Source organism: Coptis chinensis, chromosome 6, assembly GCF_015680905.1.
Source record: "Coptis chinensis isolate HL-2020 chromosome 6, ASM1568090v1, whole genome shotgun sequence".
NCBI classification, from domain to species: domain Eukaryota; kingdom Viridiplantae; phylum Streptophyta; class Magnoliopsida; order Ranunculales; family Ranunculaceae; genus Coptis; species Coptis chinensis.
The window spans coordinates 92,070,193-92,087,028 of NC_141461.1; the positions used below are offsets into that span (position 1 = coordinate 92,070,193).

The 16,836-nt window shown below is 35.4% G+C and overlaps 2 protein-coding genes across 2 annotated transcripts; one reads left to right on the top strand and one right to left on the bottom strand.

Moving 5' to 3' along the window:
• Positions 1–1,558: 1,558 nt before the first annotated feature.
• On the bottom strand, positions 1,559–16,486 carry LOC147495425 (small ribosomal subunit protein bS16m/bS16c-like). The gene is made up of 3 exons (XM_086564071.1): positions 16,191–16,486; positions 9,055–9,100; positions 1,559–1,974 (listed from the first exon to the last, which is right to left on the bottom strand). Exons 2-3 carry the CDS (start codon positions 9,078–9,080, stop codon positions 1,734–1,736), a joined length of 267 nt encoding a protein of 88 aa, XP_086420197.1. The 5' UTR covers positions 9,081–9,100; positions 16,191–16,486; the 3' UTR covers positions 1,559–1,733.
• Positions 11,943–13,253, top strand: LOC147495426 (uncharacterized). The gene is made up of 2 exons (XM_086568375.1): positions 11,943–11,958; positions 12,770–13,253. Exons 1-2 carry the CDS (start codon positions 11,943–11,945, stop codon positions 13,120–13,122), a joined length of 369 nt encoding a protein of 122 aa, XP_086424501.1. The 3' UTR covers positions 13,123–13,253.
• Positions 16,487–16,836: the final 350 nt, after the last annotated feature.

Sequence of the window (16,836 nt, forward strand, 5' to 3'; positions counted from 1 at the left end):
TTTTTACCGAGTAGATGTTTGTTAAAAAAAAAAAACAGCTTTGAAGTAGTGTTAGAATGTAATTGTTTATTACACTACAAAATATGATAATCCAATTGTCGATCAATTTTCTAATAAATAAAAATTATAAAAACCCTTACTACATGTTGAGACAAAACAAAAAACGTTGGCGAACAAGGAGACAACATTGTAATTTATTTTTTACTTTCCATTTATAGCATGTGGTTTAATATAAGTTACGTGCATATACAGATGGCTTTTATCTAACTAACTCTACCTAGCTTTCGTAAAACTCTTTTTTACAATTTCCATATTAAATGCATTAATGGGACACGTGTAAGTAAGTATTAGTCTTATCAGGAATCAAAAGCATTTGTAATCATAAAAAAAAAAGTCTTCTTAAGTTTTAAATACTGAACTATATATGATCACATTCTTTTTAGAAAGTCTTTTTTAACATCCACGTGCAAAGCACGTGCACTAATGCTAGTATCTCTAATCTCTCTCTCTCCTTAATATCTCATCTCTTCATTTTTTTATCCTCATTATCTCATCTCTCTCTTTAATATGAAATTTCGACAATTCCATCAGAAATTCCACACAAAATTTCAATATAGTTTAAAATTTAGAACTTATTTTATTTTATTTTTATCCCGACAAATTTAACACATTTAGTCTAAATTAGTGTATTAGTGGGACATTTTTACATCTAGAGCAACAAATCGGGCCAGGAATTTAGATTTTTATGTTCGATTCAAATTTGAATTTTAGAATCGGGGTTTTTTATTATCCCGATTGATTTCGGTGTCGGATAGATAGTATAAAATAAGTACAAAAAATAAATAAATAAATAAAAAACGCTGTAGCATCGCTCACGCCAGAAGACAATTAAATTTCGACAATTCCTTAAAAAATCCAGACATAATTCCAATATGTTTTAAAATTCGGAAATTATTTCATTTTTTTTTTATCCCGACAAATTTAACACATTTAGTCTAAATTAGTTAGTGGGTCAGTGGGACCTCTTTATATCTAAAACAACAAATCGGGTCGGAAATTAAAATTTTTATGATCAATTCAAATTTGAATTTTGGAATCGGGATTTTTTTATTAACCCGATTGATTTCAATTTTGAATAAGTAGCATAAAATAAATGCGTAAAAAACAGGCACATCGGTTGCAATTTGGTTGGTTGGCTTATTTTGACTGGGATTCGGTTGCAATTTTTTTAAAATCAACATTGGCACATGGATTGGGCTTTTGGTGGGCTTGCTTTTATGGTTTGGTTGATTGGACTCTCAATTTCACACTCATAGAGTGTGCCCAAAATACTAGTATATATATATATAGACCGTTTTTATAAATTATAACAACCTTGCATATGATATTCTGAACCTCACAAGTGCTTTCTTGATAACAAGCAAAGAGCACACTTCAGATTTCAGACCTACTTAGCAGTCCCATCCTTCTGCAATACGCCTAGACAGACAGAGATGCAATTGAGCATGTGACACATAATTAAGAGTATGACACACACAAATTGAGGTGACACATACGCTCTGTAAAGATTCTCATTGTATGTCTTATGAGAGTCTCAATCAAACTCCCTAACAGTAACACAAGAAAATATGGCCACTGAAATTAATCTAGAAGATTTTCAGTCTTATTTGAAATCTTTCTTCAAAGATATGAAACCCAACATCCAAGAAAGAAATTTAGTTTTTACTGAGATTTTACGGATTAGATGAGTCTTCACTGGCATCCTTTCCATCGTCTGCAGTCTCTTTCAATTCATCAGCAGCAGAACTTTTATTGGGGGTGATGTATTTCCCAGTCATAGGATTAATAGGACGGGTATCACGTGGTCCGCCTTTACGCTCCATTGCAAGCATTGGTGGAGGGGGTAAAACTCCCGCCCTGAAGAGAATGTGTTGAACAGGTTCTGAAGGTTGGGCACCAACTGATAACCAGTACCTGCAACAGAATAGAGAGAAGACAAAGCGAAAACAAGATAAGCAATAGTCATGCAGAAACGTTTTAACATAGAAATCTTGGCAACTCTAGTAAAGAAATAGAACACCTGTCAGAGTGTTTTAGCTCTACCAATCATTGAGGAAACCATTGCAAGTAATTGCACCATGAAGAGTAACAAAGAATGCACTCATTAGTGATTAGTTGTTAAATAGCCTCACTGACAAGATGCGGCACAAAATATTTAACTATCATACACATTTCAATCGATTGAGGACCACAAAAGGTGAAAACATTTCAATTAACAACTGAGACAAGAAAGTGAGAAAGTTTGATACTAGAGTGGGTAGTACAGATTATGTAATAAAGAATCACACATGTTGGACAAGGATAAGAAGTGCCAGGCATGTAGACCTTTGTAAGTGGCTATATGTATTGTATTAACGCTTGTCCAAACGGCTATTAACAAAAAAACAAAGAAAAAAACGTAGTCAACAACATAGGTAACAAATGATGCCAAGACAGTCCTCGGTAAGAGTGAAGACAGATAACAATTAAAAGAGATAGCATGACTTTTCACAAAATTTGAGATTAAAATTCCAAAATAAAAAGGCAAACCCTTCTATTTTTAGTGGTCTGATTATATGTGAAGCCGTGAATATCAATTTGTAACATATGCACCAGCTTGGTAGCAGTCAGGCTCCCTTTCATCTTAGAAGTGAGAAAGCATATATTAAGGGCATACAGAATGGACAGCAGCAAGCCGGAGCGAGAAAAAGTGAATCGAGCATGTCAGAGAAAGCAGATGGCCCTGTTTATTTCTTTATTTCTTAGGGTCAGATGAGAACCCAATAAAAGTATGTCAGCGATGGAGACCTATATGTGATGGTTATTTTTGAAGACTAAATAACTAATAATGAATAGAGAAATAATACAGGGCACACGTAAGGAAAATCACAAAGGAGAGAAGCAGCATCTAATGGTGCGGCATGTGTGATACCATGAACTAGTGGGAGATAGTAAAGAAACAGAAAAATAGAGAACAGTATGACAGGCTAAATTTAAACGAGCCAATCTTTTTCAACAAATAGTGAAACTAGGTGTAAATCTTCACAAGGTTGCTAGTGACTTAGTCAAGGAGCACTACAGTGTCAGAAGCACCTAGGTGTCCACTCAAATAAGTTGTGTAATATGTAATGGAAAAAAGAAAAGAGAGTCATGAGATTGCGACTAAAATTAATTAAGGAATAAGGATCGAGAATAAGCAGCTCGCTAATCCATATCTTATTGTTTGTGATATGGGCATTGTCAAGTACTCAAGTGGTTGTCTTTAAGAAGATGGACTTAGATGTATACCAGGTAAATGTGATCCATAGTTTGTGGAAGATTGGATGCGATGACTGACTATCGATATTGAAACCCCTTCCCCCCGCCACTTAAAAAAGATAAAAGAGCAGCTGAGCTTAACTTTAATGACTTTAAATTTGAGCAGATGCACAAAAATGCTTTCTTTTAGAAAGATATTTCATAAGAAACAAGAAATATCTAGAAGTTAACACTTTGGATCTTTGGTACTTTAGTCTAAGGAGTGGGGTTATCTGGATACCTAAGATGCTGCCCTCAAAATTAGGGGACAGTTGCGACCATAGAGGTGTGCTTCATGCAATTTGAAAAATGTATCAAAGTCTTGATACGGAAAAATTTGAAAACCATGTACTACAGAAAGACAAGTAAAGCTAACGTTAACTTGATAATTAGCCTCCTTATGAATAGGAGAAAAACAGGTTTCAAACAAGCCAGCCTTCTAATGAATGCCTTCCATTAGTTTTGAAGTTCCAAAGGAAGCTTGCAAATTTAGCTAATGGATCATGTTATATCCATAGGGTATAACAGCCGTTATCCCAAGTAATCCACACCACAGTTAATTCCAAATCACTATATATGCATAGTGGACTTCAATCACGCATTGAAGGCGTTGAGATTTAAAGATAGGATAAGTTATATGAAGTTTAGCCGTTAAGAATAGGATTAAGTTAGGAACACTGTAGGACTACTTCCAAGAGGTGATAAACTAAGACACTCTATACTAAAGTTTTTTTATGTCGAAGAATGAGCCGAAGGCCATTAACTCCAGTGAGCTATTTAACATCGACACTCCAAATATATATATATAACACTTTTTATACGACAGTTTATACAATGGCCTATATCTTAGGGATGTAAATATTACCCATGGGTACTGGGCTCCATGGGGATCCAACCCTAATGGGGGGGGGTATGGGGGTACTAAATGGGTATGGGGGCGGGTACGGGGAATCCCCGACTGGTCTCAAGCGGGGATGGGGTGGGGACGGGTCTCCAACCCAACCCCTGACCTGATTATGTATGTATGTATTATAGTGTTTTTTCTATTGTTAATTAAAAGGTTTTCACTTCTATACTAGTCGAACACAAGACCTCCCTTATGGACAAGCAACCCTCAAATCACAAGACCAAAGGCAATTTCTGCTATAAGAAAGATACTAGTTATTAGATACTTAGACTGGAAGTCTAGAACACCAATGTAAAAAAAAAGAGCACCAAAAGTCAATAAGATTATGTACGATTGTTTTCTCTTCCCCAAGTCATTATCGATATGTGTGCTACTGTGTCTTCTTTACTAAGAAACTAAGAATACCACACTAATACTCTTTCACTCAAACAATATATCTTCTCTCCATTCTCATGCATTTTTCATCTCTTAGAGACAAACAATCCAATTGTTCTGTGTTACCCTCAAGATCTCACTATTTTAGGTAAGTTCACTCTCTCTCTCTCCACCATTTATCAATTTGTTTATGTTTTAATATTTATGCAACTTATATGTTGTATATTTGTGGCTTTCTCTTGTACAACATTAACAAGCATTAACAGCAAGAATATCATATTGCTTCTAAGCTTCTTCTCTTTCTAACGTGGTTTGTATTATGCCGACCAACTCATATCAATATGTACCCTCTAATAATAATTTTCTTTCATATATTGCATGTCGCAACGTCTCGCAAATGTTAACTATTTGCAATTAATTTTCTTCCTTAATGTAGAAAGGTATGATATTACTCTAGCTACTCAAGTGTTTGTATAAAATTGTTTATATTTGGTTTCTTTTCAGTGAGATATGTCTACGCCGAGGAGAAGATGAAGCTAGTAATGTTAGTCATGCAACAATTACTACTCTTATTGATCAATCTATTCCGCGACTTTGGTAGAATCAAATGCGAACTCCAAACGGTGGTGATGAAAGTCAACTTACTTAAAGTAGAAAAAGAAGACCTACTGGAAGTGTGGAACCACTTCAAAAACAGAAAATCAATAATGCAATGAAGGCTATTTGTAATTATTGTGCAAATAAGCTTGTAGGGGGGCCTAAGGATGGGACATCACACTTGTGTAATCATTTAAGGATATGTCCTTAACGGATATAAGACAACCAATGTTGAGTTGCTCTCGAAAAGCTGATGGGAAAACCATTATGAGCACCTATTCCTTCGACCAAGAAAGTGCATTGAACTCGCTTGCAAAATTGATAATATTGCACCAGTATCCAATTGCAATGGTTGAGCATTATGGATTTAGGGAGTTCTCCGCAATATCCAACCCATGTTATCGATTTTTCCCAAGATTTAGTGAAGAAAGAAATTTTTAGGATTTATGAAGATGCAAAAGAGTAAAGCCATGGAATTGATGGGAAAAACTCGGAGTAGAATTACCATTACTACTGATATGTGGACATCTTCTAACCAAAAAAGGAGATTTATGGTTGTCACAACACATTTCATTGATGACTCTTGGACTCTTGTACTGGTGTTTCTCTCTTTCATAATTTTTGTTTTTTTTTGTTTTTTTGCATTTGGTAAATGTTGCATTTGCTAAATATTTTAATCTTTCATTTTGTACAAGGTTTATATATGTACCATGTCCTCATACCTCTGAAAGACTTACTGATGCTTTGATTAAATGCTTGTTGGATTGGAATCTAGATCGTAAACTATCGACTTTGACAGTAGATAATTGTACGACTAATGATTCTATGGTTGCCCTTCTTTTGGAGAAGCTTTCTTGTAATGAATTGTTACTAGGTGGTGATGCACTCCATGTAAGGCCAGGTCGCTCATATTTTGAATTTGATTGCAAAGGATGGGTTAGATTTGATTACTACAGGTATTGAGAATGTTCGTGACAGTGTTGCCTACTGGACAACAACACCTAAAAGAGAGGAAATTTTTTCTGAGGCAGTTAAAAGAGAGGAAATTTTTTCTGAGGCAGTTCGTCTATTAAACATTTCAAACACTCTTAAACTAGCCCTAGATTGCAGAACTAGGTGGAACTCAGCCTATTTAATGCTTCACACTGCTTTGATATACAAGGATGCCTTTTTTTGTTTGAAACATCGTGAAGCGCAATACAAGTGTTGGCCTAGTGATGAAGATTGGTTGTTAGCAGATGAAGTTTGTGATAGGTTGGAATTTTTTTTTTTAGTAACAGAATTGTTTTCTGGAACTAAATATCCCACAATTAACTTGTTTTTTCCTAAAATTTGTGAGATTAGAGTAGCACTTAATGAGTGGGGGGATTCTAACTATAAGAAGTTCGACACATGGCAAATGTAAATGATCAAAAAATTGAAAAGTATTGGATCTCTCTTCTTGGCATAATGGGTGTAGGGAATGTTTTGGATCCACGATATAAGATGAAAAGGGCCGAAGTTCTATTTTCTTCTTGTTTTTCCAAATGGTGAGGAAAAAGAAATTAAAGTTGTTCGGGATCTTTGTCTTGAAGTTGTTAAAAGATTATCAAGCTAATGAGAAATCAAATGTGAAAGCTCGTCATATAGGTGAAACTTCAAGTGAAGGGTTTTCAGATCACAAGGGGTTCATGGAAAGAAAGGATGTTATTTATCTAATATGTTTGACTTGTTTGTTTCAAGTAGTACTTCTACTCATCGAGCATGTTAAGTCGAACTTGACTATTATTTGGAGGAGCATATCTTACCCAGAAAAGATGACTTCGACTTATTGGCTTGGTGGAAAACAAATGGAAATAAATATACTACTTTGCTTGCTATTGCTAGTGATGTTTTAGCCATTCCAGTGACTACCGTTGCTTCCGTGTCTGCTTTCAGTACTAGTGGTAGAATTGTCAGTCCGCATCATAGTAAACTCCTTCCAAAGACCTTGGAGATATTAATGTGTGCTCAAGATTGGTTATGGGATGAAATTTCAAGTAGTTAAATCTCTTTATGAAAAAGTTGAACTGTACTTTTTGTTAGTTAAATGTGAGCTAATCATTTTTTTAATTCTTTTTAGTGCTAGGAACACCATGTGGGAAAAGTTTATACAATCAAGACATGGATGTTGATGAGGTAAATGATAGAGCAAAGTATTTATAAGAAATCACGTTAATCTGATTTTGATTATATATATTGATACCAATTGCTATTATTTATTGTTGTAGGATGGCGGTTGCACTGATCCTTGAGACAGAACCATGAAGTCATTAAAAACAATTTTTGGTTTTGTGGTGGGAAGAGGTTTTGTTATGCCTTTTTGTCTTTTGTCTTTTTTTTTTTTAAAAGGGGAATGCCTTATATTAGAAAGAAACAATGAAATACAAGAAACTTCGCTTGCTCTATACAATCTATATTACAAAGTCAAGGATCATAACTTCGAGTATGTGTTAAACAACGAGGGGAAGCACAAATATTTTTGTACTTAGCAAATTTAATCTACCACCTAGACTACTGTGAAAGCCTATTAGTTTTTATTAAAAGTGAGTATGATGAGTACAAGTCATGATTTTTTTTTTCTTTGTTTCAAAGTTGGTTAATGAGGAATGGGGAGAGTATGGGGACCCGGTACCCATACGGGGCAGGGATAAAGAATCCCCGACTACTCTCAAGTGGGGATTGGGGCGGGTATGAGGAATGGTGGGTATGGGGAATAAAATTGAAGTTAGGGACGGAGATGGAGATGGCAAACCCGCCCCATTTACATCCCTACTATATCTCACTCTACAAATTTATTTACGACCTGATTTTTTGTGGATAACATCTTTCTACCATGAATGACAACCCTGCAAAAAATAGGCTCATTTGGAAATTTCTAAAGATGTCAAAAGAAGGTTACAAAATTTTAAATCCTGACCATTAAAAAAAATCACATTTTCAAATCAACTTTTGAAAGGAGTAGAGATTTCGAAATGAACTCAAAATTTGTATATATGATCTTTATGGTGATAATACCATACCTACAAAGTATTAGCTCTTAGTTCAAGGGTGTTGTATAAACTGTTGTACAAAAAGTGTTGTCAGAGAGAGAAGAAAAAAATAATACTAGTTGGATATTTATCCGTGTATTAGTCATTGAAGCTTATATTTTTTTTTTATGAAGCTTATATACCTACGCCATGTCGGATACTTCATAGGTGTGTCAATGGAACTTAAGGAGAGTACTTATTGACAAATGAATAAGATAAAGAAAATAACCAAAGGGGTCATCCCTTGATAAGGTGAGAGCATTTCTTCCATATGAGTACTACACATATATATTATTCCCTGATTCTTCTGTATATTATCACAAACTAAAAGTAAACTCATGAATTGACAATTAACTGAAGATATGGTTGTCGCACCACAATACCGCGACCTCCTAATTTACTCGTACTCTCACTCTCTTTTAGATCGGCTGCACCAATTAGGTTGCCTACGTACCCTTTCGGGATCAAGCCGCCGTAGTTCACCTCTCCCTCTCTCTCTATCTCCTCCTCCCTCCCTTTTTCTCTCCCTCTCTTAGGGTTACTCCCTGGACATAGTTTGGTCCCCGAGCCTATTTTTCGGGCCCAATGCACACTATGGTCCGGGCCTTATCTCTTGGAAGACTTATGTGATACATCCCCGAATATGGCTACTACAATGGTCACCTACATCCCTACCGTCATTACATTACGATTTACATAGAACTAATATTGCAATTCTCAAAAGAAAATCACTTCATAGACTACCAAGAACCATAACAATGACTATCGAATCTAAAATATTATACTTACTTCACTCTATCGAAGTTTAAACCCATCCGTTTCCCTCCATCCCGACCTACATAATCTCGGAAAATAAAAATTACAAAATTTAATAAAAAGGATAATAAATAACTTCAAATTGAACAATGAGCAAAGATTATAAAATTAACACTTTAGCCGATAAGAATCATTAATAAATGGAAGGGAGAAATGCACCGTGCAAAGGATTGTAATAGCCCAAGACTTCAAGATGTTTGCCATCTCTTGGAGATCTACTATTTTGACCATAACTCTATAAAATGGTTTGTTTTGCACCCAAATCGTGATAGTCTCAATCTTACCGCCATTTTGCAACCTGAAATAAACTAGTATGGCTTTATATCTCTCAGAATTGAGGGAGAAAAAAAGTTAGAAATTGAAAAAATTAGGAGACCAAATTGAGAGGAAGTTGGTGTGATTGTGAAATTATAATAAAAATTGAAAATTTGATTTTAAGGAAGTGGAGATTTTAGAAGGGTTTAGGGTTTTACCTTTTGTAGAGAGAAGAGTGAGAAAGTGAGGAGAGAGATAAATATAACTGATGTGGGCCCGGAACAAAAAAAGAAAACAAAGTGCACCAGCGGGGAATCGAACCCGGGTTTGTACGTGGTCTGTTGATTGGTGTCCCTTCATGTTTGGCTCAGTAGTCATGAAAAACTAATGTTGATGATAATGAAATGGACGAAGCATTTGAAATGGATGAATACTCTATACTAAGAAATGAGTAAAGTCCCATGAGTAGATGACTGTCCTAAACCAAGTTATAAATGGAATTGTATATAGTTGTTAAATTATGTGAAGTGATGGAATTTTTATTGGATCAGAAAAAGGATTACTTCTTGTAATGATCTATTCTCTCTTGCTATGTTTGGATCTTGATTAAAAAAGACTGATAACGACAAGAGTCTCACCATGCAGGTTTTCTTGGCGATCCGGATAGAAAATGCCCAAGGGAACATTGATTGGGTAAAAAATATTGGAAATGTCACATGAAGCTGATCTAAGAAAGATTGGATAAACCTTGAATCAAAATCACAAAATAAAATAATAAACACTTGGGTGTCACTTGTACAATTAGAACTGCATCATTTGATACAGTGTTATAGAGTGTTATAGTGTTATTGTTTGGTAAGAGTATACGGTAAGAGTGTGTCATGAAGTTGTTGGTTATTGGAATTATTTAGGGGTGTTTTTTTTTGCTGAATTTTCGATTTTTCGAAATCCGACCTGAAATTGGTCTAGCTCTAGTTAGGGGTGGGAATTTGGCCCTAACGACCCTAATTTGTATGTAATATACCTCAATTTTTGATATTTCGCCGTGTCAGACACTCGTATCTGTGTCGGATACTGACACACGTATATGTGTCAATGTAACTTAGCAAAATTGAGTTGCCTTTCTTTTTTTTCTTTTTTTTTCTTTTTGCTCTGGTGACATATTAGATTTTGAGCCTTTTGTGCATGGGTATTTTTTGGTAGGATATTGTCAATGTTATTTGGATGATATAATAGAAGCCCCTCAGTTAACTTTGTTTTGCGAATTACTCGCATTCAACCATAGAAAAGTGTCACATATATCTATAGCTACAGTTTATGTCAATTTCCATTGTTATGATTGATGAAAAATGAACTGGCAAATATGAAGAATATAGCATGTTTTAGTTTACAATTACTGCTTGATACACATGTAAGTTCTTTTAGTTTGATTGTAACTTCTTATCTCTATTCCTACTTCCCTTTTTCCTTTATTCATTGTGTTTCTTGGATGCAGTGGGAGGATGATACAATCCATTCCACTTCTCAAGGATCTCCCAATCGTCCACACTAGGGGTGCAGATGGATAGTCGAAAATCCATATTCGATTCGAATTCGTATTCGAAAAATCGGATATTATCCGAAAATTTCGGATATCGGATTCGGATACGGATATTTTTTAACATCCGAAAAAATATCAGATACGGATTTGGTTATTAAGGATATCCGTCGGATAATATCCGATCCAAAATGTCAAGTTGTAATACAGTAACTATGTTACATGTTGAGGGCGTAAATGGTCATTTGATACCATATTAGCTTATTAGGTTAGAACAACCTTTCATTTTACTTGAATAATAGCCGCCACCTTCATCTACAACCCATATGAGGAGATCGACCTTTTTCTCGTCCTCATCTAACACTTTAACCGTCATTCAATTCGTCCTCATCTAACATCTCTCACTTTCTCCAAAAATAACATCTGTTCATATTTTTTTGAAGAACATGAAGCAACTATTTCGCTTTTCATTCCATTTCTTGTTGGATCTAGAAAAATCTTTTAAATTTTGAGCTAAATCAATGGAGTTGTAGATTAAATGGAGCTGTAGATTAAAAATTTTGTGATCTTTTATTTTTTTTTGTTGATTTGGATGGTTATTAGATTTCTTACTGATTTTGTGATCGGATCGGATATTATCCGATATCCGAAGCGGATATCGGATTCGGATTCAAATAACAATGTGACACATTTGTCGGATTCGGATTCGGATGTGAGTGCACAATTTCGGATTCGGATACAGCGATATCCGAATCCGAACCTATCCGTCTGCACCCCTAGTCCACACTTACCCAGCCCAAAGAGGAGGCTCATGCCTCCTTTTAAAAGGAAACCAAATAGGATTTTGACTGGAAGGAGAAAACCTGAGAAGTGGAGTTCATTTGAAAAACAAACTTTAATCGATGTTGTCAAAGAGTGAGCGATTTTAAACCCTAAAACCTATTAATTGAAAATATGTGACCATTTCTCGGCAACTCAACTCTCTTCCCATTCTTTCATTCAATATTTCAATACCATCGGTTAAAGTATCGGATTTTCGGGTGATTTTATTTTTGTTGAATCAGGAAAAATGTCGCTGTATGATTGTATGCTGTTATTGAAGCCCCATGTTAACAAATAACTGCTAATGGACTTGGTAGCTCGAATCGCTAAACATGTTCACATGAGAAATGGTGATAACTAATATTAAGTCATTTAATAAAGTGTATTTGGGTTATGGTATTAAAAAGCTTGATGGAAGTGTTTTTAAGGTATACATTCTGCAACTTTCACTCGCGTAATTTTTTTTTTACTTTCATTTTTGCTATTTTTTGTAGATTTGATCTCCTAATGATTTTTACATATATATTTAAATAATTAAATAAAACCACCTGGACTCTATGTGCTAGGCGTTCCCCCATCTCCCGCCTACCGATTTTTAGAATATTACACTGAACACGAAACAGTGATGGAAGTATTAGGCTTTTTTTGTAAGCCTTTTAATTGAAAATATGTGACTATTTGATAGTCCACTAAGGGCCCAGCTTTTTTTGTTGGTCCTTTAATTGAAAATATGTGACTATCTTAGCTCTCGCAGATGCTAGTATAATCTACTAGTCGTCTCTTGACCATTTTATTTTGATACATCTAAACTACTTTGAAACAATTTGGGTCAGTCTTTCAATTATTCAATGGCCCACTGAATTTGGGATTTAGAGAGGTAGTTCGTTGAACGTTTTCTTACGTGCAGCCCAAATTCACCTTTTTCATGTTAACTTCAAAAGTTGTCATCGATCCCTAGTTCAAACATCATAAACCCCAAATTTCTTTTTATTAAACCTCAGGTTGTAGCCGCTTTGAAAAAATAATGGTTCTAAAAGACATAAATGTTTCTGCTCATAACACAATAAATACTAGTACAAAAGGATGATAAACTGTCAAAAGAAAGTCAGGAAAAGACTTGTTTAGCCTTAGTTGTATATAACACTGCCTCAGTTCATTTACTGTTGTGGGGAACTGAGTGTGATGCATCATTTAATCCCGGTGATATACTCCGTTTAACTAATGACATTTTCTCATACCAAAACAATCTTCTGGTGTTGAGGGCGAGCAGGAGAGGGAAGACTGAAAAGGTAGGAGAGTTTACTTTGACATTTGTTGAGACACCTAATATGAGTGAAATCCGTTGGGTTCCTAATCCAAATAATCCAAGAAAGTTTGTGCAAGATGTTTTATCTCCCTCTTCGCGCATCTTTCCTCCACAATCATGAAGCTTGGTTCCTGTCATTTCTTGGTTTGAGTTTGTGTAATTTTTATTATTAAGGCCTATGGACCTCTTTTGTATAAGGTAGTCTCAAACTATGTAACATGTATGACACTACACCCTTGACTATATGTATACTTGGAGAAAAATAAAAGTATGTTATTTCATTGTATGACGACAATTAGAAGTTCATAGTACAGATCTTGAAGGCAACACTAATGGAAGCGCATGTGAGCAGCTTTCGTAGGCAGCACAAGTGGGCGGCCCCAGGTCCCTAACGAAGTCCACTTGTGGTGGTACCAATATAATGGTACATACAACATCAATACTATGAAACGATTATGATATTTGCTCACTTTGAAAAGAGCTATACATACTTTGAGACATTTTGTGTGTAGAGAAAACTACATTTATTGGATTGGATAAATGTTTCATCCACCCAATAAATGGTAGTATTTGCTCACTTTGAAAAGAGCTATACATACTTTGAGACATTTTGTGTGTAGAGAAAACTGCATATATTGGATTGGATAAATGTTTCCCCCACCCAATAAATGGTAGTCTTATCCAATTGATAAGACCATTTATTGGGTGGAAGAAACATTTATCCAATCCAATAAATGTAGTTTTCTCTACACACAAAATGTCTCCAAATATATATAGCTCATTCGTTTTTCAAAATAAACAAATATCAGAATCATTTCATAATATTGATGTTGTATGTACCATCATATTGGTACCACAACAAGTTGACTTCGTTAGGGACCTGGGACTGCCCACTTGTGCTCTCACAGGCGCTACCACTAATGTTACCTTCGAGATCTGTATTATGAACTTCTAATTGTCGTCATACAATGAAATAACATACTTTTATTTTTTTTCAAGTATACATATAGTCAAGAGTGTAGTGTCATACATGTTCTATAGTTTGAGACTCTCTTGTACAAAAGAAGTCCACAGACCTTAATAATAAAAATTACACAAACTCAAACCAAGAAATAACAGCAACCAAACTTTACGGTTCTGGAGGAAAAATGCGCGAAAAAGGAGATAAAACAACATCTTGCACAAACTTCCTTGGATTATTTGGATCTCGAACCCAACGGATTTCACTCATATTAGGTGTCTCGACAAATGTCAAAGTAAACTCTCCTACCTTCTCAGTCTTCCCTCTCCTGCCCACCAACACCGAAGGTTGTTACGGTATGAAAAAATGCCATTAGTTAAGCGAGTATATCAACGGATCAAATGTATCACACTTCGATTCCCCACGGCAGAAGTGAACTCGAAGCAAAGTTGTTATCGCAACCAAGGCTAAACAAGTCTCTTCCTGACCTTCTTTTGACAGTTTATCATCCTTTTGTAATAGTATGAATTGTGTGTTTATTGTGTTCTGCGCAGAAACACTTATGTCTTTTAAGACCACCATTTTTTCAAAGCAGCTACAACCTGAGGTTTAATAAAAAGAAATTTATGATTTATTATGTTTGAACTAGAAATCGATAACAACTTCTGAAGTTAACATGAAAAATGTGAATTTGGGCCACACGTAAAAAAACGTTTAACGAACTTACCTCTCTAAAGCCCAAATTCAGTGGGTCCATTGGATAATTGAAAAACCGGCCAAGATTGTCTCAAAGTAGTTTAGATGTATCGAAATAAAAGGGTTAAGAGACAACTTGTAGATTATACTAGCATCTGCGAGAGCTAAGATAGTCATATATTTTCAATTAAAAGGCCCACAAAAAAAGTTGGGCCCTTAGTAGACTATCAAATAGTCACATATTTTCAATTAAAGGGTTCACCAAAAAAGCCCAATATTTCCATCACTGTTTCGTGTTCAGTGCAATGTTCTAAAAATCGGTAGGCTGGAGATGGGGAACGCCTAGCGCCTAGACTCTAGGCCTAGACGGACTAGGCGCCATGTGGTTTTATTTAATTATTTAAATATATATGTAAAAATCATTAGGAGATCAAATCTACAAAAAATAGCAAAAATAAAAGTAAAAAAAAAAATACACGAGTGAAAGTTGCAGAATGTATACCTGAAAAAATCTTCTATCAAGCTTCTTAATACCATAACACATACACTTTATTAAATGACTTAATATTAATAACCACACCATTTCTCATGTGAACATGTTTAGTGATTCGAGCTACCAAGTCCATTAGCAAAGATCTAACAGACCCAAGATCAAACATTTGCTCAACAAAGGCGACTACGTGGGCTAGGCTTTTAACGTCAGACCATTTACGCATTGTGACGTGACTGGACACTCTAACTATTTGGGATGTGCTTTTTAGCCTCTTTACACCATTTGGATTGTTGGGCTTTTTCAGTGGTGGATTTGGGATGGGTTTTTTGCAACAGTATCATATGGCACGGGTAAATACTAGTTTCAGAAAAATTTGAAGAGTTACGTTTAGGCTAAAGCTAGTATGCAACTATGCACAGGGTGTATGGGTGCGCTGTGTTGTGAACCACTCATTTTAAAATTTGTGACAGCCCAGGGCACCCTGAAAGCAGTTCTGCTAGACTTTGGTAAACAGCTCGGCTGCCTATTCTCTATACAACAAATTTTGATGCTGAAATTATTTGGGACCAGTTACTCAGTTAGTAACGGAAATATGTGACCAATACATGGATTTCCAAAGTAACCCAAAGTTGAACAGTTTCTCATTCGTCAATGTGCTTTAGAGCCACACGCACACACAGGTGCAGGTCATCCTATGTTTAGTCTTTTAAACCTTCTGCTTTTGTTCTCCAAACACAACCAGAAAAGAACACCAAACTACACGTGGCTTAATTTTATTGATTGGTGTTACACTATAATTTCCCTTTATCTAATTGAAAATCACTCCAAGAATCCTCTAACTAACAAAAACACCATTAGATTAGATATGAGGGTTCGTTCACGAAGGGGTTTCGAGTTTATAATTATGCCTTCCTAAATTGTTAATCTTCAGAAGATCAAAGGATGAGATAGGGTGTGGTATAAAGTATAATAATAAAAATAAAAATAAAAATAAAAAATAAAAAAACAAAGTAGAAGGAGAAGGAGAACAAAAACTTACCGGATTCGAGTTCCTTTGTTTCCGTTAATTCAATTGTTGTTTCTCCTCTCCTATTTGAAAAGGGAAAAATGTGACTCCTTGAAAGCTGAATTTCGGAGAGAGAAGATGGGAGAGAGTTTACGAGATTAAATATAGGAGAAAGTGGCCCAGTCAGTCGGACAGTAAGACCCAATCACATTTTGGGCCCCTATCTCTTGGGGACAAAACCGTTCGCACCGCTCACCGGATAACTAAGCCCACACATGACTTAAGGATCAGAAGCCCACCAAACTTAATACATAATTTCCAGTAGGCCCTTAGACAGTTAGACTCACATTATTTTTATAGAGTCCAAATTTGTGGACAAGTCTATCCACAAACAGCAGTTTTCTATTGGTTAACAGTTTTTTTGGACAGTTTTAACAGTGTTTTTAGGCAGTTAAATAGCATTTTCGGGCAGCACTCCACCAATCACCAGCTGATGTCTTGTAGACAGCAAACAGTTGCCTGTCCACAAATATATTCTGTATCTTTATCATAGCTAGTAAATTTGTGGACGGCAAAAGTTCGATACAGAAATTATTCGCCTAAGATTCGAAATGTTTAACAATAATACTTTTAAATATTCGGTCCAATAAAATGCTAAAGGCAAAAATACGATATACGT

Excerpts from the sequence above, each read along its gene's own strand:
- LOC147495425 (XM_086564071.1), bottom strand. The coding sequence starts at position 9,080 with ATGGGTTTAAACTTCGATAGAGTGAA. Across the intron at positions 1,975-9,054 it reads TTAAACTTCGATAGAGTGAA|GTACTGGTTATCAGTTGGTG; the intron begins GTAAGTATAATA and ends ATTCTGTTGCAG.